Source organism: Argopecten irradians, chromosome 2 (genome assembly GCF_041381155.1).
Source record: "Argopecten irradians isolate NY chromosome 2, Ai_NY, whole genome shotgun sequence".
Classification (NCBI taxonomy): domain Eukaryota; kingdom Metazoa; phylum Mollusca; class Bivalvia; order Pectinida; family Pectinidae; genus Argopecten; species Argopecten irradians.
In genome coordinates this window covers 6,813,380-6,840,044 of record NC_091135.1, presented here as the reverse complement: position 1 = coordinate 6,840,044, position 26,665 = coordinate 6,813,380, and the positions used below count along the sequence as shown (strand labels likewise).

Below are 26,665 nucleotides of genomic sequence, written 5' to 3'. Positions count from 1 at the left end.
CAACCTCAATATAGCACTCATTTGCCTACAAAGTCAAAATTGAGTTGCACATTACGTAGTTTATATAGGCAAAGTCTCCAGTCTATAATGATCCACCTTGATCAGAATCTAACTTGACCTTTGTGAAGGTCACAGGATAGAATGGCTGGTGTCCCTCCTGTTACAAACAGTATGAGCCACACCTTAGGAGAAGTCCAACACCAACAACTTTGTCTACTGCCTCAATTATGATTATTTTTTTTAGTTTTAGCAGACACATAAAGAATTCACATCTTAAGTTGTTCACAGCATCCTGATCAGAATTAATTCAAACATCAATGACAGTCTACAGTCTCAATCCTGACGGATTTTAGAGTTCTGACAGACACATTTGGCAGCCACCTTGCGACCGGTGATGTTGGACAGATCACAAATGTGGACAATCTGTTGGTTAGAAAACACTCCCGGGATACTCTTCATTATCTGAGACAGCTGGAAACAAAAAACAAAACAACATCAATTCAAAAGTGATTCATCATCAAGTCAAATACAAATCCCTCATCAATATCTATCTACAAAACTTTATAATTCATCTATTTCAAAACACTGTTGATCAATAACAACAAACGTCCAAGGGAATTATAGGTACAGATTCCAAACAGTCAAAATTAAAATTTGTGTCTGCTTGTTAATTATTATATCTTATAAATCCAAAGTTGATCAATCATGTACAACTAATGACTATCAGAAATACACATGAAGGTTTTATGAGTTGAATTCATAACATTCAGAGAAATTATGATTACAAGAATTATTTATAAGACTTGAAGTGTAAGACACATAGATCTTCTTTCTCCATAATACATAGCAGAAAGGGACAGACATGAGAAAAAATATTGTCTGCTCCTCCCTCTCCCCAATTCATGGCTGGCTGTTTATGAAGGATGGTATGGCTAGAAATATTAAACAGTTAAAATGATTACCTGTCACTATCAAAACCACAGTAATCTTATATATTATAACTGATCCATAATATTCATATTTTCCAATCACTAATTTGCTGTCAGCGAGAGAGAATAAATCCTTCACTCACCATCTGTGGGGGTATAAACTGCAGAATGTACTGAGAGTACTGTCCACCACATTTGATGCTCTCCTCTATAAATGCCACAATGAAGCTGGTACGTGGACTTATCATCGTACTGTGGGTGATGGCGTTCATCAGACGCATCAGGTTAGCTGTAAACATCAAACAATCAGGATCAAACAAGGATTGTTGAAGAATCAATTTTCATGTGTAGTTTCATAACATAAACTGCATTATGTTAAATTTCTAAAACATCAATGTAGCAGTTTTCTTTCAGTGATTAGAAATATCTGTAAGAGATAAATGCCCCAACAGCTACATGTCAAAGTGGGAAAGGACATGAAAGCAAGCGACCATTATAGTTAACAAATATAATGATACCACCCATTTCCTGGTGACGAAACGATCATGGTCGGTGCATATAATTTAGGCCGGTTTAGAGAGGGTTCGGTTTGGAGAAGTGAATCGAATACCGATCATCACGATCCGGATTTAATCGATCAAAAGTCGTTCTTTACACTAGTGCACCGTTTAAAAAGGAATGGATTACAGCAAACTTGACTTTGTTACCGCTTATAAACGTAGTTTAGTTAGTTAGTTGCGTGAATGTTCTTGGGGATGTTCTCGTCTGACGTAACCTACTGCCGATCGCTTCCAGTTACGTCAAGAATCTAATTACACGATGATCAGTCGATGCCGGTCATTATATGACATAGTCATTTTCTAAAACAATACATGGCTTCGGCTTCTTCACACAGATATTTTACGTTATCCGACAACTACATATGTAAATAAAAAAAACGTAAAATATGAAACTTTCTCTTTATTACTAGCTCTGTTTGTTTTCCTACAGTACACAAAACCGCGTGCACATGGTAGACCTTCGTGAGATATCTAAACAATAGACATGATTAAATAATTACACCACCATCTCGGGTATAATTACCGTGTACCTATAGCCTTCACATCTGTATACATGCCCAAGGACATGGCATGCAACAACTATGGTACAGGTACGTGTGTATTTCACGGTCGGTTGATCAGACCTCAATGCAATCTATCGGTGTCGCTCAGGTAAGGCCGGTTTTCAGAAGTGTATTTTGGTTACATTTGACTATTCCGATCTCAAAATCGGTCCGGTATTCGGAATTGGGAGGGATCGGTTTTGGGAAGTTTTATATACTATTAATAAAGAGGAAGGAATTCATTCCGTACATGACATCCATGTTCGGTTTCTAGAGGTGATCGGTTTTTGAGAAGGTTCGGTTTTGGGAGGTTCCACTGTACCACCCATTTCCTGGTGACAGCATAAGAATATCAGAATACTTCTTTATTACACAATACAGTGATGAAATACTAATAATAATACATTCCAAGTGTTTGAATTAAGCCCTACCTAAAGCCTTGTTGAGTGGATCCTTTGTATCTATGACAGGAGAAGCCTCACCATCATCTTTGGCAGTAAGAAAGTCTGAAACAAAAGAAGAAAACATACCTATTACCATTCATAAAGAACAGGTAAAAATTAAAATCTTAAGTATAAGTATTAAGTTCATTGCAGCCGTTTCGATTTCAGATATATTTAAATGTGCAGATATATAGCGACAATAGGAACTTGGCAACAGGCAAAGCCTATACAGGCACTCTCTTCATTGCTACCATAATTGATAGTATTGGGATGAGTGTAACTTCATCATTGTTTTATAATAATGTAACATACCAAGATTGAAGCCCTCGGAGTCTAGGGTTAGCTGGGGTTCCATCGTCTTCATTCTTTTTAATGGTCGGGAGTCCTGCTCGTCGAGGTTCTGATTAATTGATAGAGACAATATAATTAAATTCAAACTATAATAGAGTTTAATACATGTTACCATGCTCAATATTTGATAAAACAAATCTTGAGTATTACATATTTTTCCAAAATAAGAAATGTCTGAGATCAATACCTCAACTTTTAACAGTTCATAGCTCTAGGTAAAAAGTGTTACACATATGGATCAGAGGTCACAGAAATGTATCCAGTACTGTACCTCTAGTTCCATCTCCTTCCTTGAGCGTTTGTTATAACCTCTCCGTATGTGGGACATTGAGGCTGTCAAAAAAGTAAATATCAAGGTAAATAAAACAATAGGGGGAAAAATACAAAGAAACTATTTGCCCTTACTCTGACAACTGGAACTGTATTGACCGTTTTGTTGATGTTCTCAAATACCCTTAATTAGGCCCAAGCCTCAATTATTTTAAAACACTATCACAAGGTCTCAATTTTATCATGTCATCATCTTTATCGATAAGTTACTCATTGTCTTCAACTTTCAGAATAATTTCTTGAAACATTCAAAGACAATGCTTATTCTTGACTACCATCATTTGCACTGACTTATCAGCAATCGGATCTATAGTGTACCTGACCACTGTCCACTTACCCTTTCCTGCTACACTTCGGGCAGTCTGGGCAGCCACTATACATAAGACACACGCCTTGGCCAGTATGTATCCACGCGGGTCTGTCAGTAGCTGCTGTTTATCTGCTGACTGGAGAAGCTTTGGTACAGTGTGGAGTAGTAAGCTCAGAGTGATGTGTTCCAGGTCTAGATGGAACACAGCAAACAAAAGGCCGAGAGCCTGGGTCAAATCCTCAAGGCGATTACTGCTTAACATGTGCTGTACAAAGAGAACGGAACATTAGACAAATAGAACATGTATACTGTGGTGTATAAGTGATTAAGGTGTTCCGAATAGTTTATTGAAGGATGTGCCCAGCTTTTGGAAGTGAAAGAAACCTGGTGATGAGGATTCAAAGAAAACAAACTACCTTACAACTTCTCGCAAGAGATTTTAAATTTGCAACATAAAGAATGAAGACTAGTGGTAGAATGTTGAGACACCTTACACATTCGGCCAACATAACAAGAGTGATTATAAGTTTATATAATGTTTTTTTTCACAACTGTTATCAAATTAATAAGTTACAACACAGATAAAGGTCATGTACCAGGATAGCGCGATCACAAAACCAGTCAGATCCACATAGATTGAGAAGCTGCTCCAGAGTATGTACACTCTTCAGATCTACCCAGCCCTTGTTCATCACGCCCTGTAGGCACTTCTCCATCACTTCACTCGGTACAGAGTTTGGCGGGATAAACTGCATTGTCATGTCCTTCATGTGGGTCGGCAGGATGTCATTCACCATCTTCCTTAGGATAATGCCCATCAAATGTGACCTAGAAAGGTAGTTTGGATTGTGTAGAATATCAATGCTGAATCAGATATGGAACAACCCTGGATTTCGAGATGCCAAAGCGACGTAAGTGAAGCATAATTTACCATCGAGTAGTCCTACCTTCCAGTGATTGTGATGTCATGGTTTCACTAATTGCAATAGTTTTTCTTTTTACTTACATGTGATTGATAGAAGAAAGCCAAGGATTAAATTAATCATTTATTGTATGATTACATATATATAGTAAATACAAACCTAAATATTCTTTCTCAATGAATTTAGTATTTAACACAGCTAATAAAATGAAAAGTGTTTTTATCCTATCTAAATTATTTGCAATTTTATATTTGGAAGATTATTTGGAATATTTTTCATCTATGGTATGAGCCTTGTACAGCTAATCCTCACCTCTCCACATAGTAGATCTCTGGATCAGGGGAGTTAATTTTGACTTGAAGCCTCTGCAGCATCTGTAATGGTTTCTCCCTTGCGTCATCTCCAACCGTGTTCATGTAGCTGCACAGCCAGGCGGACATCACCACTGGTATACTACACATACGGCTCTGACATCTCTCCAATATCACCTAGAGTAACACACAAATCATCGTGTCATGTCAGGTATTCAAGCATTTCAAGGGCTACCAACAAAGTCAAACAACAAAAATGATTCAATCAACTTTTGTGTGGAAAAACTAAACAATTACAAAGTTTATGCACGCTCTATACAAACAACTTGTTGTCGAGATAGGGGATATCATTACTCCGACAAGATTAGAGGTAAAGCACAACGAGACACTTTTGATCATTCTGTCGTGTCTAATTGCCGATCAGAAGTTTTTCAATATCGATGTCTAATATTATTGGATTAGGATATCAATTGATTTAGAGAATGTGTTGTGTAGTTACCATTGCAGATTCAGACCGTAAAACTAAATTTAATTGGACACCAAACACATGATACATGGGAATGATGGTGATGTGATAGACTATAGCTTTTAATAAAAAAATTAAATTTTCATGTACATTTTTATGATCATATTGCAGCTACCCTTTCATCATAAAGTGTACATATTTTATCTTTGTTATGACTTGTAATTTACCTTGACATTATCAGAACCCAGAGCTCCATGCTCCCAGGCAAATAACACTTCTTGAATGGCAAATGGAGCATTCAGACAGATCTCATGCCACCTTGTCAAACTGGAACACAAACAGTATAGTATTAATGTGTATCAAACATAATTTTGTTTATTCTGGTGTTAAATTAGTTATACCTTTAAAATTGTTCCATGGTATTAGTTATCCATGTTAAAAATCTTCATATGTTACAACATATTGTTTCTTTAACCATCAAAAGATTCCACATACCTTAATTACTTTAAAGAGTCTTGTTTTCTAACATCTTCATCCAGAATTAAAATTTGACCTATGATTACGTATTTTACCACTATCATAGTGACCTTGGATTGATCTTTGGTTTGACATCCATACTGATAACCTTACTAACTGGTGGATGACCTCTACCCTGATTCAAATTTTAGATTGAAAATGACCATTGAAATAAAGAATAAATTCTGTAAGGACATTTCCTTACTCTTTTTTATCCATGATATGGTTCATGTTTGACCTGTGTGCTGTTCTTTATTTAAATCCCTACTTAATTTTCATTTCAAGTCCAATTTCAATGTTTGACCTCTAACCTTTGTTTTACCTTTACCCTGACTATGATCTCTATAACACACCTTTGACCTCTAAATTGATTCATGTTTGACCTCTGACCTATGTTATACTTTTACCCTGACCTATGACCTCTATAACACACCTTTGTTTGACCTCTAAAATGATTCATGTTTGACCTCTGACCTATGTTATACTTTTACCCTGAACAATGACCTCTAAAATACACCTTTGTTTTACCTCTACATTGATTCATTGTTTGACTTCTGACCTTTGTTAAAAATTTACCCTGACCTATGACCTCTATAACTCACCTTTGTTTGATCTCGTCGCCCCTTGTAAGTTGACTGAGGAGGAGATCGACCTTAGCCTGGTCCGTACCACTGTAGTTGTCCACACACTTGTAACGGCCATCCTCAGGCAGACATCTCTGGGCCCACTGGATGAAGAATGAGTCTGCATATTCCGGCGTCACAGAAATCATCTGTGAAAAGATCTGTTCCAGCGTTATGATGGATGTTTCATGAGTTCATCATGTTTATCATTGCAAAAACTCAAAAAAATAATAATTTGTGTATAATGATATAATAATGTCTTTTTTTTAAGAAACCATTTCTTCCCTGGATTTATTAACTGACATTCTTTGCAAAAAGTTTCCAATTAAATGATAATATCAGTAAAAGAACTCCATGAAAGGTAGAGATTCATTTATTAAATTGCAAATTATAATTTGCTTTTCGATTTAAGAACTCATTATATTTCTTTGATATTGTAATGAAAAAAAACCCCCAATATACCCAGTAATTAGCATTGTTAGACCTGTTACAGAATACCAAATAATATCCTTGGAATTGTTTGCCATCACAAACAGTTTTCTTTGCCAGAAAAGATTATCTCTCTATATAGATACCTCCATGCCATGAAGCTGGGTAATATGACAGAGCATTAGGAATGAGATATCAAACAGCAGTACTCGAGTCTGAGCCGCCTTCCCAGCCTCACCCTGGCTCTGCTTAGCAAACTCGTTAATCCTACAATCAAAAACAATAGCTTATGACTTTTACAGAATGAAACTAGGTAGAAGCAAGAAAAGCTTTCTCTACTTTGAAATAAGTACATAATGTAAATTTTATTTAACATATAAAAATAGTTTTATTTTTTAATTAACTCATGTTCCCAGAATGCAGTTCCAGTAAAAGAGACAGGAAAAGATCATGTGCAGGCCAAGTATCCCTATAGGCGCCCTCCATGTTTTTTAGGCTTCAATTTCACTTACTTTGAATTTAATGCAGACTGAAAATATGAAAACTGTGTGGAGTTCCTTACCGATTTCCTAAGCAAACTGATTCAAGGCTTACTTTGTAGAATAATTCATTCAAAGACTAATTTGTTTCTATGAAGTGCTCCTTTAATTGCTTCAATTTTTAAAGCGCTCTGTCCGTCATTAGGTCGAACACGGTATATATACCGTATATACATTTATTTATATTATAATTTTGTGTTTTTAGTCAGAAAGCACATTCACAGATGCATCAGCACAAAAGGAGAGTACATGTACCCTTTGACCATGCGATTGGTACTTACTTAATGAGTTTAGTTGCAAAACTCTGAAGCTCCCCAGTTGCAGCTGCAGCAGCCAAGATGAGTTCAAAGCTTTTGCCGGAGAGCATCTGACAAAGAACACCCATCAGTGCATCCTGGTTTTTAGAGCAGTCGGCGTCAAGTGTCTATAGGACAGAAAGAGAAAATCATGAACATAAGTTATTTACAAAATCATCAATAATCTTAATATCTTATTCAACCAATTAGCAGTGTAATGTTATCAATCAAAATGGTGAAAAAATGACTATAAGTAGACCTTAAGTGTGAATTTAGATATATCTAATTGTTATCAGTGAAATAGCTTTTGACCTTGAACCCTTGACCTTGAGATATATAAAGCGATTCCAAGCAAGCATATTAAGTTTTTCAGCAATGAAGGAACAAGCACTCTACTGACAGGCATTTACAAATGATGAGCCTACTGGAATTCAAGCTTACATACATATGTACATGCAGAAACCGATTATCTTTTTACATTAATAGCAATAATATGGCCCCGACCAATTAAATACTAGTATGATAGTATATGTTATGAATTGTTTAAGGACAAAGAAATTGTAAGAAAATTTAGTTGATAAAACAAAAGCACTTAACAATTGTCATACTCTTAAATATTCTCATCAAGCTATCTTGTAAAATACTGACTTCAAAGTAAATTGCTTGTTTTATCCCTATTCTAATGACAATGTGTATTTATAAGTATTGACCTTTTCCAAGGGGAATTTTTGTTTCAAATTCTTTCAATATTTTAAATGTTTAACCCGAAAAATATGACTTAAAACAATTGGCTTATTGGTTTTCAAGGAAATCTCCAGAAACTAATTGTGGATAGACAGATGGACAGATAGCCAAACATGATCTATATATAGATATCTATCTATCTGATGCAGGATCCTTAAAATTAGACTATGTATGTAGATGACAAGACAAAAGATGTTCAGGATGGCATTGTCCTCATAGGATACAAGACACACTCTACATGCTACTTGATATGCTAAATTCACAGATAATTTTGCCTATACGTTGTACATGTAATGCACATGTAATGATTTCCTCAAACCAGGTCAAACAAATCATTACTATTAATGAATTAAGTAGATTAATTTATCACCAAACTAATACCAAAGATGCATGCAGGACTGAGAATTGAGAAACCAACAGATAAACAAGAATTCTATTGAAACATCATTGCAGAACAAAAAAGAATAGTTCAAAGTCCCGAAAAAAGTGTTAGAAAAGAAAATTGTCAATTTTATAATTATAGTTATTGCAACATTTCCCAGATTTATCGGGAGCCAAATATCCTATAACTGTAATTACTGATTGCCAGTTTATCCCTCTCTCTAGTGTTATGTTGTAGTGTTACTGCAGTATATTAGTATATACACTTATAAACTCTGTACAAACTTATATCCTCTTTATACACTTACATTGCATTGCTTCTTATTTCCACAAATATTTAATTTGATGAAATATATGTCTACCTGATTTTTTTTGTATTTTTTTTTATAAATCATTGTACTTTAAATTTATGTACTTTAAAAAAAATGTGATGTCATTCAGCCATCAAAATTGGTGACATCATCCATTTGTTTTGTTTTAATGTCACATTGGCCTTCCCACCCCACCCCCTTATTTTTAAATACTAACCATTGAGGCCGACAGTCTCATAAAAAACAAAATATCCTGGTTGAATTATGAAGTTCGAAAAACTCTGTACGGTAATTTATCAGGAAGTCCGACATTGGATACTATAGCAGGTACTATTCAATGCAAAGATATTTAAATCAGAATTTCGCACGACATGTAGTTTTTTTAAAACTAATAACTGAATCCAAAAAAAGTAGGTTATGGTTAAATCATCGCATTAGGCAGGGAGTCGTTGAATAAAGGTCAATTAATATTTAGTAAATATCTTTGGAAGAATAATTTAGGTTGCATAAGGCAGGAAGTTGCTGATTACAGGGGGTCGTTGAGACAGGTTTTACTGTACTTCCGTTGCTAAATGGCAAAATTTTAATTTCACAAAAATTTCATTTTCTCACATTAAGCCAGAATCACAAAATGAACCAGCAATATGATTATTATAAATTACTATAGTCATATCAGAAGTTGGATAGTAAGTTGTGTTGGTGAATGGCGCTAGTGTTTGGTTTTAAAAGAGAAAATAGGCAAATAAAAATATATAACATGTGGCTTTACTTGTACTTTATATATATTTGTGTTTTTATATTCAGGTTAAATGGCATCTTTCAAGATATGAAAATTTTTGTTTTATAAGTTCTCTTTCAGGCAAACTCCTCTATAAATCAAAAACCTTCCTCTTTTTACTTCTCGTACTATAATTCCTCCCAGCAGCTGTCCCTTACCCGTACAGCTCTCACTTGTAGTCCTACCCCCACCCTAGAACGAATGTTTGCCTACAAAATGGTACCTACAAGTCCTAGTGGAGCAAGTGAATCACATGGCTATAATTTTCTATGATTTTTTAAGCTTTCTAATTATTGTATGCATATAGATGCATGATCATATATTATTTTTGCTCATCACAAGCATAACAAAGTTCTGAATATCTATATTACCGCTCACAAAGACGTCAATTTCACAATCTGTACAATTGCCAGGTAAATTTCTCTTGAGAAGACCACCATATTTGTATATGTAAAACAAATGTATCTGGCTGTGATCTTAATCTTGATACATTGCCTATTAGCTAGGTAAGGAACATTAAAATCATCTGGTGAAATGCAAGAAATGAAAATTTGTAAATCACCTTTGGCGAGATTTTTACTTTGCTCCACTAGACTTTATAGGCATCAATACATAGGTTTCGAGATACTAAAACAACATGGATAAAGAACGATTTACCGTCTATTAGTCCTATCTTCCGGAGATCAACATAGTATTTAGGCATGATTTGTGTAACTCCTCAATCACCAGAAGGTGGAATAATTTATCAATGGTATATCGTACTTGTAGTCGAAGGTATCTCGGAACCCCCATTTGTAGCTCTAGACGACATCCTTGTCTGTATAAAAGTATTGAGAGCTGCAATATACTGAAATGATAATCCCGCCCCACCCACCCCCTTCCCAGTCCCATCCTCCCCACACCGCCAGCTGGACTGTACAATCTATACAGTTAGTATATATGTAACCTACATGAGGCTCTTTACCAGGTCTGTCATAAGGAACTTTTTCTTCCAGTGTCTGAAAGGAAACAAAATGAATGGACTTCACTGCAAACAAGCATTTCTACAGGGTGCAGCAGAGACAGACTGACCAATCACATTTGGTTTTACAGGGATCTGAAATCAGATAAGCCAATCAAATGACCTGTTACATTATTGGGTGATTTATGCTTCTGAAATTCCAAAACTTTTCTAAGAAGGCTAAAATTATTGATGTGGTATTAACTTTCCAGAGTATTTGGGATAAAAAACTTTTGCAAAAGTATGATTATTTTATTTTATGAAATTATATTTTGGTTCATGAACTAAAAAATAAAAAATAAAAAGCATGTGACATAAAAACAAACAATTGTATGACATCATTTAGATACAAAGATCTGAAAATGACAGTTTTATTGAAACCCTAAACAATTCTGATTATTAATTAAAGCATTAAAAAGACTAAGACTGTCTGATTTAGATTTAAGTGAAAATAAGTAAATATAAGAGCAGAGAAATAATCTGAAAGAAGAACAACCAATTTTAATATTGTTGTTTTTGTTGTATATTTTGATGAAATTGAAATATAGTGATATTGATGCTTAATTAAAATCAAAGGTAATTTAAGGACATGCCAGGTTTGTTTTAATTAGAGACCTTGAAGAAAGGATTCTTAGAGAAAGTCTGAGTACCCCAAAGAATAATCTCTGACACCTGACCAGAAGCACAAGGCATGTTTTTTCCCATGAAAATGTAGAATAAGCAGTCATCAAAAGATTTACTTAAAATATGTATGAAGTTGTTACATGATATAGCTTCAGTGATTGGTCAATTTTACTCAATATGAGCGATAGTGTTCAAGTTACACAATCAGACTACACACGGAACACTGACAGTAGGTAATTATAGTGTGAAAATGAAAAGCATCAAATAGAAAATAAATTAGTGCCAAAATCAAAAGTACCCTAAATTTTTCCTGAAGTAAAATTTGCATGAATGGACCCCAAACAGAAACTTGATTTGTCAATGATATTAGGCTTTTTTTCATTACAGAAAAAAAAAGAGTATATATTCAGCTGATGAGCTGTATGATAATCGGCTGATACAAATATGATTGAGTCTTATCTTATTTCTCCCTGCATGTCCATGAGTTTTAGTCTTTAAATCCTTTTAATTTAATTCTTATCTAATTAAAAATTAATAAAATCTACTGACAGTACACATTTTTAAATCCCAGAAATATTTAATAGGCCAATGATTTTCCAATACACCAAACAGAAAAAAGATCAAATTGACAGAAGCTGTTACACATTTAGCATAAATCAGGAAATAATAAGCAGTCAGGCTCAGGGAATTCTGTATTCCATCTTTTCATAATTTGGAGTTATCTTCCCTTGAGTAGGCATTAACATTTAAATCAGCTGTTTGGTATACTATAAAGAAAATTATGTCATTTTTTTTTGTTTCTCTAAAATTAAGATTTAATTTTTACAAATTTACGATTTAAGTATGAATGCCTGAATTCAGGAGCAGATAAGTCAACAATTAAAAAAGAGAGAATAACATTTTGTCTGTCCAAAGCATTATAAAACAAAAAGTTACTGCAATATTGAGAAAAAAAATCTACAAAGGTCAAGGCAAGCATTTCATGGAAGAATATTGACATTCAACAGAATAAACAGCATCTCAAAACAAAATAATAGCTCATAATCAATCAAAATATCAACATCGACAAACATTTACAAAATTAATAACCTAGCTAGGAATCTTTTTCATATTAATTGATAATTTTAACAAAACAAACCTGCTAATTAAAGAATGTTAATTTACTTTTTCACATTTTCAAATTTCAAATTAGCAATCTTTACCGAGGTTACTTTTGTAATAAATTATACAAATTGCCAATAACAAAAATCACACATTTTTAAAATATCAAAATGATAGAAAACCCCTTCTCATTTATCAAGGGAAAAAATCAATCAGAAAGTCACATTTTTATTTGAAATTTTGGTATTGACATTTTAGAATTGATTATCAGAGCTTGAATATCTTTCTGATTATATATTTCGTGAGGACAACACTATAAACATTCAGGGAAGTCTTATAATATCACAATACTCTATATAGCATGAGAGCTTCATGCTGCTCCGTTAAGTCAGTCTGTCTAAAATCATTCAGAAATAAATCTGTCCATCCCAAAATACCTTCAGTATGCTTGTAACTGTGCTCTCAGCACGCAGGATAAGGCTGGCACTGGGCTGAGTGGTTGGCTGGGAGTTCTTTGCCGGTTTGGCTGATTCGTTCCTCCTACGACAAAATTGGGATGAAATATCGTAAAGTTACATTTTCACTTAAGCATTGATGTCACTATTTTTTAATTTTATCGGGGTATGAAAAAAAAATTGTTTGCAAACTGTGTGTATCCGCGTAGCGGATTCTCACAAAAGTTTGCAAACATTTTTTTTCATACCCCGATAAAATTAAAAAATAGTGACATCAATACTTATAATTAATTTTATACTCTATTTGATAAAATGAAGTATGTTTAAATGTAACATTATAGTGGTTTTTCAAGGGATTCTTTTTCCGATCAATACGCAACGTCAATGTCTCTATTGTGACGTCACGATAACGTCGGGGTTTCGCGCCATTCTCAGAATTTTTTTTTTCATAGCGGTATGCAAAAAAAATATTGGCCAATCAGAAAGCCAGATTTGGTATGAAAACAAAGAAAAATTTAATCGAGAAACTTATGACTATGGTACACGACTAGTGCAAAAATGTTGTTCCTTTCCCCCAAGGATGTTTGTGGCATAGGGGACTTTGCTTTTTACAAGACTGTTCCCTGTCCCCCAAGAATTTAGGTTACAAGATATAGGTGTGTGCCATGCATAGCCAAAATTTAAGTACTGTAACTCAAATCTTACTTGGATAAAAGTTAAGGAGGTTGTGTGGCTGATTGTGGTTACTCAACAAGAAAAGGATTTACTGGGCCCCGCCCTTGCCAAATTTTACTGGACTAAACAGCTGCTGTTCCCCTTCCCCCAGTTATTAGGAGCCGTGCATTTAATCAACATTTCATATTATGGGTTTGTGGCTGATTTTGGTTACCAACTTTCAAATTTTAAAGAGAGCCCTTGATTAAAAGTTCATATATATTAATCAACATTTCATATTATCCAACTTAAAGAGGCCCAACATATTTATCATATTCTGTAAATGACTAATTCAAATGCATTGTACAGATAGTGTTTTCAACTACGGGCATGTTAAAAATAGCATAAAGGCAAACGAAACTTGGTAGACATCAGAATGAAAGACGTTGTCGATTAAAAAAATTCTAAAAACCCGGAGATGGTATTACCTGCGAGTGAGTAGTCGTTCTATCTGTGGCTTAGATAACAGGTCATATTTCATACACTCATGAATAAGTTGTAAAAGTGCTTCGCAGCTGCAAAGGAAACAGCATTAGTTATGATAAAGATATAAAGATTCAGAAATCAAGTGCAAGATCAAACTTACAGAGTCAAAATCAGCAGTTATTTCAAAATAAATCAAACTGCATAATGCATTAGAGGCAGATATATGAATCATTAGTGTCATATAGAGAAGGGCATATAATAAGAGGCCAAAGAGCCAACAGTTGTCATTTGTCGTCCTTGGCACCAGCTGATATATAAATGTGCTCTAGGACAAACTCACAATACAAAGTGGTCATCGTACTTCCCACAACAGTATTTGCTAGAGCCGAAAAAATATCAGATTTTATTGACTTTCTTTCCTCTATATTTCTACCAGTTTTCAGCTCAATGGAATCATGAGTGGTACTGGAGAAGTTTATGTTTCTTAACATGCGGCTGTGGTGGCCATTCAAGACTCTGCTCAATCCAATAAAGGGACTAGGAAAGCTTATAATGAAATTGCTAACAGATCCTTTCATGAAAGTCTCTAAGTAAGGGTTTAGACATGTACTGTTCACTGTTATGTTGGACTGTGAAATCCTAATTGTAACTAGATTAACAAAAAATATTATAAAATTTTGACTTTGGTGCATGCACACTCATACTGCAATTACATATTGGATATAGTGCCATGGATTTTTTTTCGGGATGCAATTAATTATTTTTTATTTTTTTTTTTTTTTTTAACTATGAAGTAAAATTAGAAGCTCAAACTTTTCAATGGTGGTAATGGTGTAAAATAAGTAACTTTTGTAACTGAAGAAAAATACTAAACGTCTGCTCTCTGTTTTTGATAGTGAAAAAATACCGTTTGTCAGCGGTGGAGCATCTTTAAGATGCTTATACAGTAAAACACGGTTATAACGAACCTCTAGGGACCTTAAAAATAACTTCATTATAAGCATAGTTTGCTATACACACACATATTGTAAATATACCATAGGAAACCATGATGTGAATGAAAAATAACAACCTTTAACCGTGAATTTGTTGTAAGGTGTTTGGTATAAAGATGTTTAACTGTAACTTTTAAAACTCAATGAGGGCAGGACTTGAGATGTACTGTTCATTGTTGGATGTTGGACTGTGAAAATAGAATTAGTTGCTTCACACATTTTCAACCTTAAAGAATCGGCTGTCTTATGTATCCTACTCTGAAAACATACATGATCCATTTTCCTTTATTAAATGTTAGATACTTACTACATGAAAATCTGTTTAAAATTTGTTCATGGATTAAGGTATTAAAAGACTTGATAAACACTGGATACATATGATTTGTGATATGTTTTCCATCATGTACTCACTTGAGTCTGACATCAGTAAGATCCAGGAGTGGCACAGAGTTCAGTAGTAGATCAAATCCTTGTTCTAGTTCTTTACCGAAGTCTTGTCCAGGGGACTGCTGGTTAAACTTGAGGAGGACCTGTGGGAGCTATATACATATCATCAACATTAATGACAGAATGAACACAAATCATTATCATTCAAAATTAAAAATACTCTCTTAACAGTGTCCTTGTCAGATCAGAAATACTCTCTGAACAGTAATGCGGTTAGATCTAAAATACACTCTAAACAGTAATCCTATTAGATCTAAAATACTCTCTTAACAGCTGTTAGATCTGAAATACTCTCTGAACAGTAATGGTTTAAGTTCTGAAATACTCGCTCTCTTAACAGTGATACAGTATTATTATATGACTGGTGCTTTTGCTGAATTTTGATTGGCCAATAAGTTTCTCAGAAGTATTCATCAACTGCGATATCAACCCCGAAATCGGCGGCAAAAAGCACGCGAGGTTACTGGACTCAGTCCAGATACCTCTCGCGAGTCCAGTAACCTGTGTCAAAAATAGATTGGGGAAAACTCCCTTGAAATGTGACGTCATAATCACTTTTGACGTTGAGTCGTACCCAAATATAGCGTAAACAGGAGTTTCCCTCATTCAATGACGTCGGGATAATCTATTGTGACGTCATTATTATAGTCGGTAACATATATGGTGGAAGGCAGCAAGTTCACTGCGATCAACGGTGATCAAACTGCAAACTTCAATTTATGGAAAACGTTCAAGAATGCCAGACGGGCTGCAGTTGATACAATATTCCAGTTTTACCAGTCTAAACCGTTAGCAAGAAGCATTTGGATATTTTACCATATACTACATGTAATTGCTTTTGTAAAAATGAAAGTTTGCAAATATCATCTTGTTTTTTGTAGTTTTAAAAGTCTTTTTGAAGAGCCGGCTTAATATCATGTAAGTGTCATATAATAAAACAGTTATCGACCTATTTTCAGGTGGATACGGTGAGTTATCAACCCTCAAAAATGATATAACCCTCGAATATCACTTACTCGGGTTGATAACTCACCGTATCCACCTGAAAATAGGTCGATAATTGTATAAGATCAGAATTACTCTCTTAACATTGAACCTTGTAAGATCTGAAATACTCTAACAGTCATCCTTGTAAAATCAGATATACTGTTATCTTAACAACGGCTCTGGAACAGATATGACAAATTATAGTATACCTTAAGATATGTGAATGCAGCCCATTTTAGTTCTTCTTGACTATCAGCCGAGTCCACAAGCCCCATAAAACAGGCGCGGAACAGCTCACAGTACAGGTAGGAGCGATTCAATTTCTGTTTGAAGAAATTAAAAATAAGATCAGGTTATGATTTACTTTTATCTGTTATAATATAAACACACATACAGAAAATTTTCAAGAGTTTTATAAGTCAATGAAACAACAGACCTAGTGTTTTTCATGAAATAAAACATTTATTTTTTTACTTTTATTGCTAAATTTCAACATTTGAAAAGGTATATAGAAAGTATATCATGGGGAAAATATATCTCGAACCCACTGATTTTCGTATCAATACTGAAAACTTCCAAAAACGCTCCTGTTGTATCAGTTCTAAGATTAAGGTAATTAGGCCAACAGCTAGCATCACCAACATGACCTTGGAAACTGACTAATCTCACTACTCCCAGTCTTTTTCTTCCCTTTTTTCTTTCTATTTTTATAATGTGTGGTATCATATTTAGGAAACCTTAATGCCAGGAATACTCACTAAGAGCTTCTCTGTGACACAAAGTTGCTCCACAAATGGCTGTATGTCGCTGGTAGGGTTAAGGATAGCCTCCAAGGACACCAGACCGTTAACAGTCGGACAAATGGCAAGGTGGGATACTTCCAGTACAGACTGTGTGGGCAGGGCAAGCTCCTGTACTCTGATAAAACAACAGGATAACAAAAAATATGTAAAACAAAGATAAAATTTCTACATCAAATGTCAAATTTTTATATAAGTAGGTATTTCCTTGATGTGAATCATAAGGTATAATATAGATCACAGTGACTTCATTTTAAAAATATTTTTGGTAAAGAACCAACTCAATTGGGTAGGCTCATGACTTATGCATGCTTTTCTAGGGAGAGTTAGTGTAGGAGTATTCTATTCTTAGAAGATAGAAATATAGGTCACAAAGACTTATTAATTAAAACAATACACTGCTTCATCTAATTAAACCTATTTCTATGATTCAACAATTATACAGACTGATTCTACAGGAGATAGAGCTTAAAGTAGCTTTATTCTCTGATGTCAAAATATAGGTCAAGGTGACCTTCTTCTTCGAAATTGATCATGACCAATGGCATAAGCTCGCTCTGCATGTCAATCAAGATTCACACAATAGGAAAGCTTGGCAAACAAAGTGGGCAGAAAAAAAACAACACAACCTGTATCTAAAGTTCTGGAGTCCTTAAATATCATTGGGCACTAAAAGTTCCTGAGTAATTCTTAACTTTATCTTGACTTGTAGCTATCCATTCTGTAATTCTAACTTGATAATATTATTATATCTATAAGTGGTGACGGGCTAAAGACTTACTTGAGGAGAGACTTGAGAGCTGATGCTACTTTCAGCCGAGTCTGACCCGGCACAACATCTGACTGGAGCTGACTCAAGGTGCCTTGGACATTCACTTTAGTCTGTTCAAAGTCATGAAACTTGTCTGAAACAGAAAACATTCTGAAATCTTCATGTCTGCTCTTGACATATCAATAAAGTGGACTTTACTTGTAAAACCAAAATTCCTTGGAAAATATAAAACCCTAAAGTTGAACTAGATACAAATGATTTCACTTTAAGATTGAATGTAAAAATGCATTATTTTATCAAATACATCAGATATTTCATGTCCTGTGATTCTTAAAGATAAGTTAAGAGTCCCAACAGGTCAAGTGAAATGATAGAAGAAAAGACAGTTAACAGTAGACACCAGTAGAAATGATAACCACCAGAAGAAAAGACAGTTAACAGTAGACACCAGTAGAAATGATAGCCACCAGAAGAAAAGACAGTTAACAGTTGACACCAGTAGAAATGATAGCCACCAGAAGAAAAGACAGTTAACAGTAGACACCAGTAGAAATGATAGCCACCAGAAGAAAAGACAGTTAACAGTAGACACCAGTAGAAATGATAGCCACCAGAAGAAAAGACAGTTAACAGTAGACACCAGTAGAAATGATAGCCACCAGAAGAAAAGACAGTTAACAATAGACACCAGTAGAAATGATAGCAACCAGAAGAAAAGACAGTTAACAATAGACATCAGTAGAATGATAGCAACCAGAAGAAAAAAAAGACAGTTAACAATAGACACCAGTAGAAATGATAGCAACCAGAAGAAAGAAGTTAGACAGACAGCTAACAGTAGACACCAGTAGAAATGATAGCCACCAGAAGAAAAGACAGTTAACAGTAGACACCAGTAGAAATGATAGCCACCAGAAGAAAAGACAGTTAACAGTAGACACCAGTAGAAATGATAGCCACCAGAAGAAAAGACAGTTAACAGTAGACACCAGTAGAAATGACAGCCACCAGAAGAAAAGACAGTTAACAGTAGACACCAGTAGAAATGATAGCCACCAGAAGAAAAGACAGTTAACAGTAGACACCAGTAGAAATGATAGCCACCAGAAGAAAAGACAGTTTAACAGTAGACACCAGTAGTAAGATAGCCACCAGAAGAAAGACATAACAGTAGACATCAGTAGAAATGATAGTCTCCAGAAGAAAAGACAGTTAACAGTATCTAACATTAGACATCAGTAGAAATGATAGCCACCAGTCTACATTTTTAGACTTTCATATCACACCATACCTGTGTCTTCCGACATGGCCACATAGAGCAATGCCTGTACAGTGGTGTTGTCGCCAATCTTCTGAGCTGCCATGCTGGCGGAGTCGATGATGGTGAGGATTTCTGGAGGTGAGTGGCCATCTTTGATCATCTGAAGGGACTGGTGTATACAGAGCATTAGCCAGTGTAGTGTGTTCTGTAGACATTTACACAGGGTCAAACTGCTGTCCAGGCTACAGGTAAAACTACAATAAAACACAATTCTATATATAGACTTACTCACCAGTCTGTCGAAAAAGCTTAAGCAGTACTTAATGCTTAGTGGAACTATAGAAATGGTTAAAATTTTAAACATCAGGCTAGACAGGAGGAACAATCAAATACTCTAACAATTGGGAATCAACACTGCAATACAGGGGTTTCGAGAAACCGTAACAATGAGTAAATCAAAGTACATGCAATTTACCGCTGATTAATAAGTGATTAATTGTGAAATCACAAAAATAAGGTCAAAATATTACATCCAAGGTCAGCAGATCAGTGGGAAAAATCAAAGGTAAATCTTACATTCACCAACGTCATTTTTGTATCTTGAAATTGACATATTAAAACCTATAAGGAAAAGCTGTAAGCCTTCTTAACCAAATATTGGAATAGTTTATTATTATTCTTGGTTTGGTACACAGCGAAAAAAAAAGAGAAAAACTTCCTTATCACCCTTTGATCAATGCATTGCCCTTTACAACAAAATAGTACATTTCTAGACCTTTTTTTCTAAATTCAGAATGGCCTGTTTTTGACCAGGCATATGCCAAAAGCAGCATCATTATTTCCAATGCAAATGTTGTAACTTTCTCACAGATGAAACGGATAATACAAATAATACCATTACCAATAACCAAAAGAATTGAACTCTTTGTAATTATATATATAATGCAACCATTTAATATGTAACTGTCAATTAATTGTGGTCTTCTAAAATTCTTAATATTGTATTGAACCTTATAATTACCTCAGATTACAAGCAAATGCCTCCGCCAAGTCAATCAGCCCCAGGGTACAGAATGGTTTGGACAGATCATCAAAACTTGTGATGAGGTTGAATGCAGCACTAGGTGGGACAACCTACAAAACATTTATTTTTATGTGTAATCACATATCAGGGAAAAACACAAAAAATCAATCCAATCAAATAATACATGTACCCTCTACCCTTTATGTGAGTATAGCAATTATTAATAAATAACATTTTTGATTTCAGATAATAGAACTACACGTATTGCATTTGTCAGCAGAACAGTCGATAATCATGCATCTTAATGTTTTGGACGAGATATCAAGAATTTACTTCAATAAAGTAAACATCAATCTAATTAAAATTAATATCCTTATTATCACTATGTTGGCTAAGAGGATCTGAGAAAATCCCATTAGGGGTCATATCCAGGTGACCCTTAGAATTGGCCAATCAAATCGCTGCTGGAAAAATTTTGACAGTGAATTTTAGGGGACGAAATAGTTTGAAAATATGCAGAATTATTTTCTTGTATGTAGTCATCTCGCCCAAAGAGCACAACCAAGCTTATCGTATATATATGTTGGAGCGAAATGGCGTTGTCAATTGATAAAGCAACGTGCAGAAAATGCATTTGTTCTAAATTGCACATGGTATAAAGGTCATCCGAACATGACCCTTAAAGGGATTTTCTCAGATCCTCTATAGAACAGAGTGGTTACAAGGATCTGTGATGTATTTCAATCAGATTGAGTAAACATAAAATGATTTGAAAGGCCATTTTGTCTTTGTAAGTATATATATGTTCACAATCAACATTGGCTGTAATGACCCTGATTGGGCCAGAAGGTCCGGCATAAATTACTGGTCTTATTGCCAGAGGAAACCATGACAGGATCACAAGGTCTGTTATAGCCATCACATTTTAAGTTATTAACTTCATATATCGTAATGTACAGAGTATTGTATGATAAGAATAACTTACCTGAGACAGAACAGTGTACTTGAGGAATGATAGAATGAGAGTGTTTGGGTTTGGTCCGACCAATGCTTGATGAACCAAAATTTCTGAAAATAATATACCTATATTTACATAAAGAGATACAAATTAGACAAGATAATCCGATGAATTGATCAATAAATAACTGACAAAGAATCCTCTTTTTCCATAATTTTTTCCACGCTGTAATCCTTATACATTGTACGTACATTGTATTTGTAAGATTAAAATGCCCTAGCTTTTTCCTTTACTTACAATCTTAACTGCAACAGAACTTTTTTTCTTTATTTTCAATCCTAACTACAACAGTAATGTACTAAAGTAAACAATTACAGAGTATGCCAAGACAAAGCAATCAATGGATCAAAAGGGATGTCATTTGACAGTTTTATTCGATCAGTACACAGGTCCAAATATCTAGCACCTGCTACCAGTGAGTAATAGGAATCATAATGATAATAAAGATTAGAAAAGATAACAATTTGACAATTTTTCTTTGTTCCAATTTCAGTTAAAAGATATTTTCCTCCAGTACAATTTTAGAGATAAGAACACAAAGACTGAGGTCCTATAGATATAGCTATTTTGAATTACATTATGTTTCTAACACTTGGTTTCTGACGGTGATTTTGGAAGATTAGACATTAATTACCTGGGAGATCCTTCGGATCTCCTCCAGTACTAGCTAGGACCCTTTTCAACTGAACGCCCCACTGTATGTCTGTCCAGCGTTCCCTCCAGGCACGCATCAACAACGCCTTCACCTTCCCAGCAAAAGAACTAGGCTGGCGGCCTGTTTTGGTCTCCATACTGGATCTTATCTCTCTTCACATCTGTTACAAATGATCAGTCCCTTAAAAGAACAATGTCGACAATTTGTGATACATTATAGACAGTTCTGTACATACAGTAATGTATATATATGTATCTGCACTAAGATCAGAATTTTTAATTTCTTTATTTTGCATTTAATACATATACATTGCATGTTCCTGAACTAGACAAATATTTTTACATGTCGTATACCTTGTATACTGTTATTATAAATTTGTTATGCTCTAAACGTTGGTAATTAACTTTTAATGGTGAACGTACATGACATTAAAGACTCATCTTGATTCAACGAACACCCCAACCGTTAATCTGAAGGGTTTTGATGTCAATAAAGGCATAACCCCACATGCCTGAAGGACACAAAGTGTGAAGCAATTCTAAGATTACAAATACCGGTATAAGAAAACTCATATCAAGGGTTACATGATTTGATTTGCTCTTTCAATCTGCAGTAAGCTTGAATTATCAAGTGGTTAAAGTGAATAGTCGGGCAAAGAAAACCAGTCTAAATGCGTTCATTGGCCTTCCAAAAGTTCTCACATATTAATACGACGGTCATGTTCTGCTTAGTTCCCCAGTTCTGACCATTTAAGTAAAGAAAAGTTGAAAGCATTGAAAGCGAGGCTGTGTGGAAATGTAACAACGGACATAGTGAGCCGGGAGGACGTTTTAGAATTCCCATACTTTAAATTAATTTCTTCGTACGCAAACAGATTTTGACGAGAGATTTTATTTTTCCATTTCATAAGAAATTATACTGGATACATTCACACCATTTTTACCGACTTTAGCCATCCTTGCCCGACTGTTCACTAACGTTCTTGTGATTCTGATGAACGTTAATCTTTATCCTGCACATCGAAGCTCAAATGCATTGTGTTACATCACTCTTATTTCAAAATCTTCATGTGATTTAGAAGAGACACAGTAATTTGATTTCTTTTACTTTGACTTATTTACCTATTACATTCCTTTTAATAATAACAAGCAAATTTGTTAAATTTATATCCTCTGCCTTTGTCGATCAAAGGGCTATAACTCAGCCAATTCCACAGATAGGGTCCAATCAAAGTATTGATCTAACCTGGCTATAACCCCGAGACATTTATATAACCACATTTCCAAGTTTTCAGAAAATTTGGTAATATTTGCGAGAATTATTGAACAGAAAGAGACGAAAATGGCTTTTCCTTAATCAAAGGGCCATCACTCAGCCTAATAGGGTCCGATGAAATTGACAAGCAAATTACTCATCCAAGCCCTAGGCAATTTAACCATGTGACCAAAGTAACAAAAAATATTGTTTGAGACTTGTGTCAGTTACTGCACAGAAACCAAGCATTACAGAAAGAAAGATGAACAGACCCAAATTAATTTCCCCTGTTTCAGTGAAAGCGATTTACTCTCCAGATTTTTTTTTTTTATTTCACAATATTTTTCAACCTAGTTAAAATATATTCTTGTTTGGTGTTCAAATAATGCACTCTCCCTACCAGCCTCAAGTATACATACATCATATTAGTGTAATAATTTAATGCAGCTGACCAAAATCAGAATATTTCTGAAATACAGTACCATTTCTTTCTTCTCAAATGGGGGTGGGGGTGAAAGATATAAGAGTGAACTAACTGTTGACGTGGGTTTGTTCTGTTTACTTTATTGTCGTATATTACTTTGTGGACGATTGAGTCACATATTCACTGATATTTCTCCGCCTGAATTAAAGTGATTGCCATTTTGTGTGTTGTAGCATGTCACACTGACTGATATTCCTAGTCACAAGGAATATCAGTCGGTGTGACTTGCTAGTAGAAGCTATAGGTCCTAAATATATAGCTGACATGATCGTCAAAACTGGATACACGAAAGACTGAAGAACAAAGACAGACATCAAAAGAGGAAAACGCAGTGTATTGGGAGGCTCACACATTGATGATTAATAATGTTTATGTTACAGTATATAACTTACCATATACCCATTGCATTAAAGTCTAAAGCACTGAATTTGTATGTAGATAGTAGTACAAATATAAATAATATTTTTGCCTAGCCCATTCCCGCTTCGACGTCTAAAACCGGAAGTGCTGAACACTATCTAAATAATAAATCTAAAACCAAATAACGGATATATTTTCCCGACTTTTGCCAAATTCAAAATCGCTATGATTAAATAATAATGATACGAAAATTTTAGAAAACTGTAAACCATTGAAATAAGACCATACACATGTCTGTATGTGATGGAATATAAGACTCTTTCATACGTGGATATATATGAAGGATGATATTCTACAGGAGTGTCACAACTTGTTGTAAAACCTGAGGCTTCCCGCATGTGAAAGAGTAGTTTTCTCTCATACCTCGACGTTTCGTAATTTTATTACTATGATTTTCTGCATACATGTAGTTCTCCATAAATTGAAAACTGTGGGCTACATATGTATCTTCAACTCAATTCCCGTTGTTTGTTTCTTTTTTTGTAACCCCCCCCCCGCCTCACCTACAGGAGGAGATTAATTCAACTCCTAACCATATAATATATGCTTTATGTACATTTTTTCATATATCACTAAGTTTAATCCTTGTACACATTTATAGACAGTGGGGTCGCTAAAAGGAAATTGGCCAAATTAGCGTGTGAGCGTCGAAGGCGCGAGAGTTTGGTGTTTTATTAGGGGTCTGAGGGTGACCCCGCGGATCAGTTTTATGTATTTGATTGATTTTGAGAATCGCACGAAAGCGCGAGATTTTGGTGTTTGGGGGGGGTCCGGGGGGTCTCCCCCGGGAAAAAATTACGATTTGGAATGGCTTAGATTAGTTTTACGATGCATTTTGATGAATTTGCGAGCGCCCATAAGGCGCAAGAATTTGGTGTTGGGGGGTCCGGGGTCTCCCCCGGGAAAAAAAATTACGATTTAGAATGGCTGAGATGAGTTTTACGATAAAGTTTAATGATTATTAAAGCGTTCTTAACATGGTAATTTTTCGATTTAAAGCTACCTGCATTTAGAAATGATAATTGTGTCGTAATAACATTATGCAACCCTACTCGATCTGAATATACCGGCTTTCACACCTTCGGCACATTGTTGTGTAACTTAAAAAATGAATTAATTGTCTCGCTAAGACATATAAACAAATTAATCTTTTAAGAGAGAGACATTTTTTTTAAAATAGTACATAGAACTTCCTTGATGGAGATTTTTTAGTCTAGTTTGTGTGTTGTATTGAATTTTTACTATTTAAGGTTTGACATTATGTGCTTGAACGTTTTTAGGAAATGCGCGCGCGCAGCGGAAAATTTTCTAAAATGAAGTACGAAAAAATGTGCCGGAGGACCCTTTTTTCTTTCAAATAAGCATTTTTAGAAAATTTCAGGCGAAAAATGGGGGGGGGGACAATGTTTGCCCCCCCCCCGTCCTGGAAACGGTTGGGGGGGGGTAAGGGGGGGGGGGGGGCAGTTGCCCCCCACTACCCCGCTTCCTACGCCCCTGAGTTTAGTTTGTTTCTAGTTTCTGAAAATAATTGTTAAAAATTGTGCCTAAAAGTTAACAATTTTGCTAACGCTGTGACGTCCACGAGTTCAATACAGCCTCAGGCGACATGAGTGTATTGCCCTAGACACAGTTCAGTGTTTAGCTGATTGCTTTTTAATGATTGTATTTTATATTGGAGTAATGCCTTTGTGGGATATTTCTATCTAGTTGTCTATAGTGATAATAATTATTATTTCGCAATGTAAGAATTAATTATTAAATAGGCGCGCAGCGTATATGCGGGTTTTCGCTCTGGTTCCGGTAAGAAATGGACACAAAATAATGACGTTATTGAAGTGGTTGTCCTAAAATGTATCAATCAATTGGACCAGATTATATTTTTCAGCGTATTTAGAATACAATAGAGCCACACAAAGTTCATTAAAACAGTTTACGAATTCTAGTTTAAGAGTAAATCATTCACAAACAAAACACGCAAACAGACTTACGTCTGAATGACGTCAGTATCCTTGCTGCAGCGTTTCACCCTTTTTGACCTATAAATTAATTATCTCAATTAAAAGTCATTCCGCCAATTAGCACGCAATTACGTCATAAGACGTCAAAATAAAACGTCATATTTTTAGGTTTTATGACATCATACGAGGTATTTCAATATGGAGGATAATTCAGACAACGACTCTGATATTGAATATGATGCATATAGTTCTGATGAAGACGATGCTATAGACGGGTATCGCCAGATCAACTAAACTATGGACCAGAGTTCATGAATGCTGATGAGCATGAATATCCTCATGAGGTACATGAGTTTTGTGGAAGATATGGGGCCCATCGACCCGCCAGATGCGAATTTCGGATCCAATTGAATATTTTAACATGTCTTGCAGTACCTGAAACGGAAAGTTCGTTAACTGAGATACTTGTTCAAGAGACAAACATATAT

The 26,665-nt window shown here is 35.0% G+C and overlaps 1 protein-coding gene across 5 annotated transcripts; it reads right to left on the bottom strand.

The window, feature by feature from the left end:
- Positions 1–24,307, bottom strand: LOC138314284 (mediator of RNA polymerase II transcription subunit 24-like). Of its 5 annotated transcripts, none has more exons than XM_069254540.1 (24): positions 24,192–24,307; positions 22,041–22,241; positions 21,374–21,471; positions 20,386–20,498; positions 19,395–19,618; positions 18,113–18,236; positions 17,290–17,449; positions 16,741–16,854; positions 15,509–15,636; positions 14,105–14,191; positions 12,945–13,047; positions 10,733–10,780; positions 7,554–7,696; positions 6,880–7,000; positions 6,284–6,465; positions 5,393–5,492; positions 4,701–4,876; positions 4,062–4,293; positions 3,493–3,730; positions 3,097–3,158; positions 2,787–2,874; positions 2,463–2,537; positions 1,073–1,218; positions 1–471 (listed from the first exon to the last, which is right to left on the bottom strand). In XM_069254540.1, the coding sequence occupies exons 2-24, from the start codon at positions 22,195–22,197 to the stop codon at positions 334–336; spliced, it is 3,057 nt and encodes a 1,018-aa protein (XP_069110641.1). In that variant the 5' UTR covers positions 22,198–22,241; positions 24,192–24,307; the 3' UTR covers positions 1–333. The 5 variants fall into 5 exon arrangements, with proteins under 5 accessions (XP_069110641.1, XP_069110642.1, XP_069110643.1 ...); XM_069254541.1 differs by having other exon boundaries at positions 6,284–6,453; XM_069254542.1 differs by having other exon boundaries at positions 21,374–21,456.
- Positions 24,308–26,665: the final 2,358 nt, after the last annotated feature.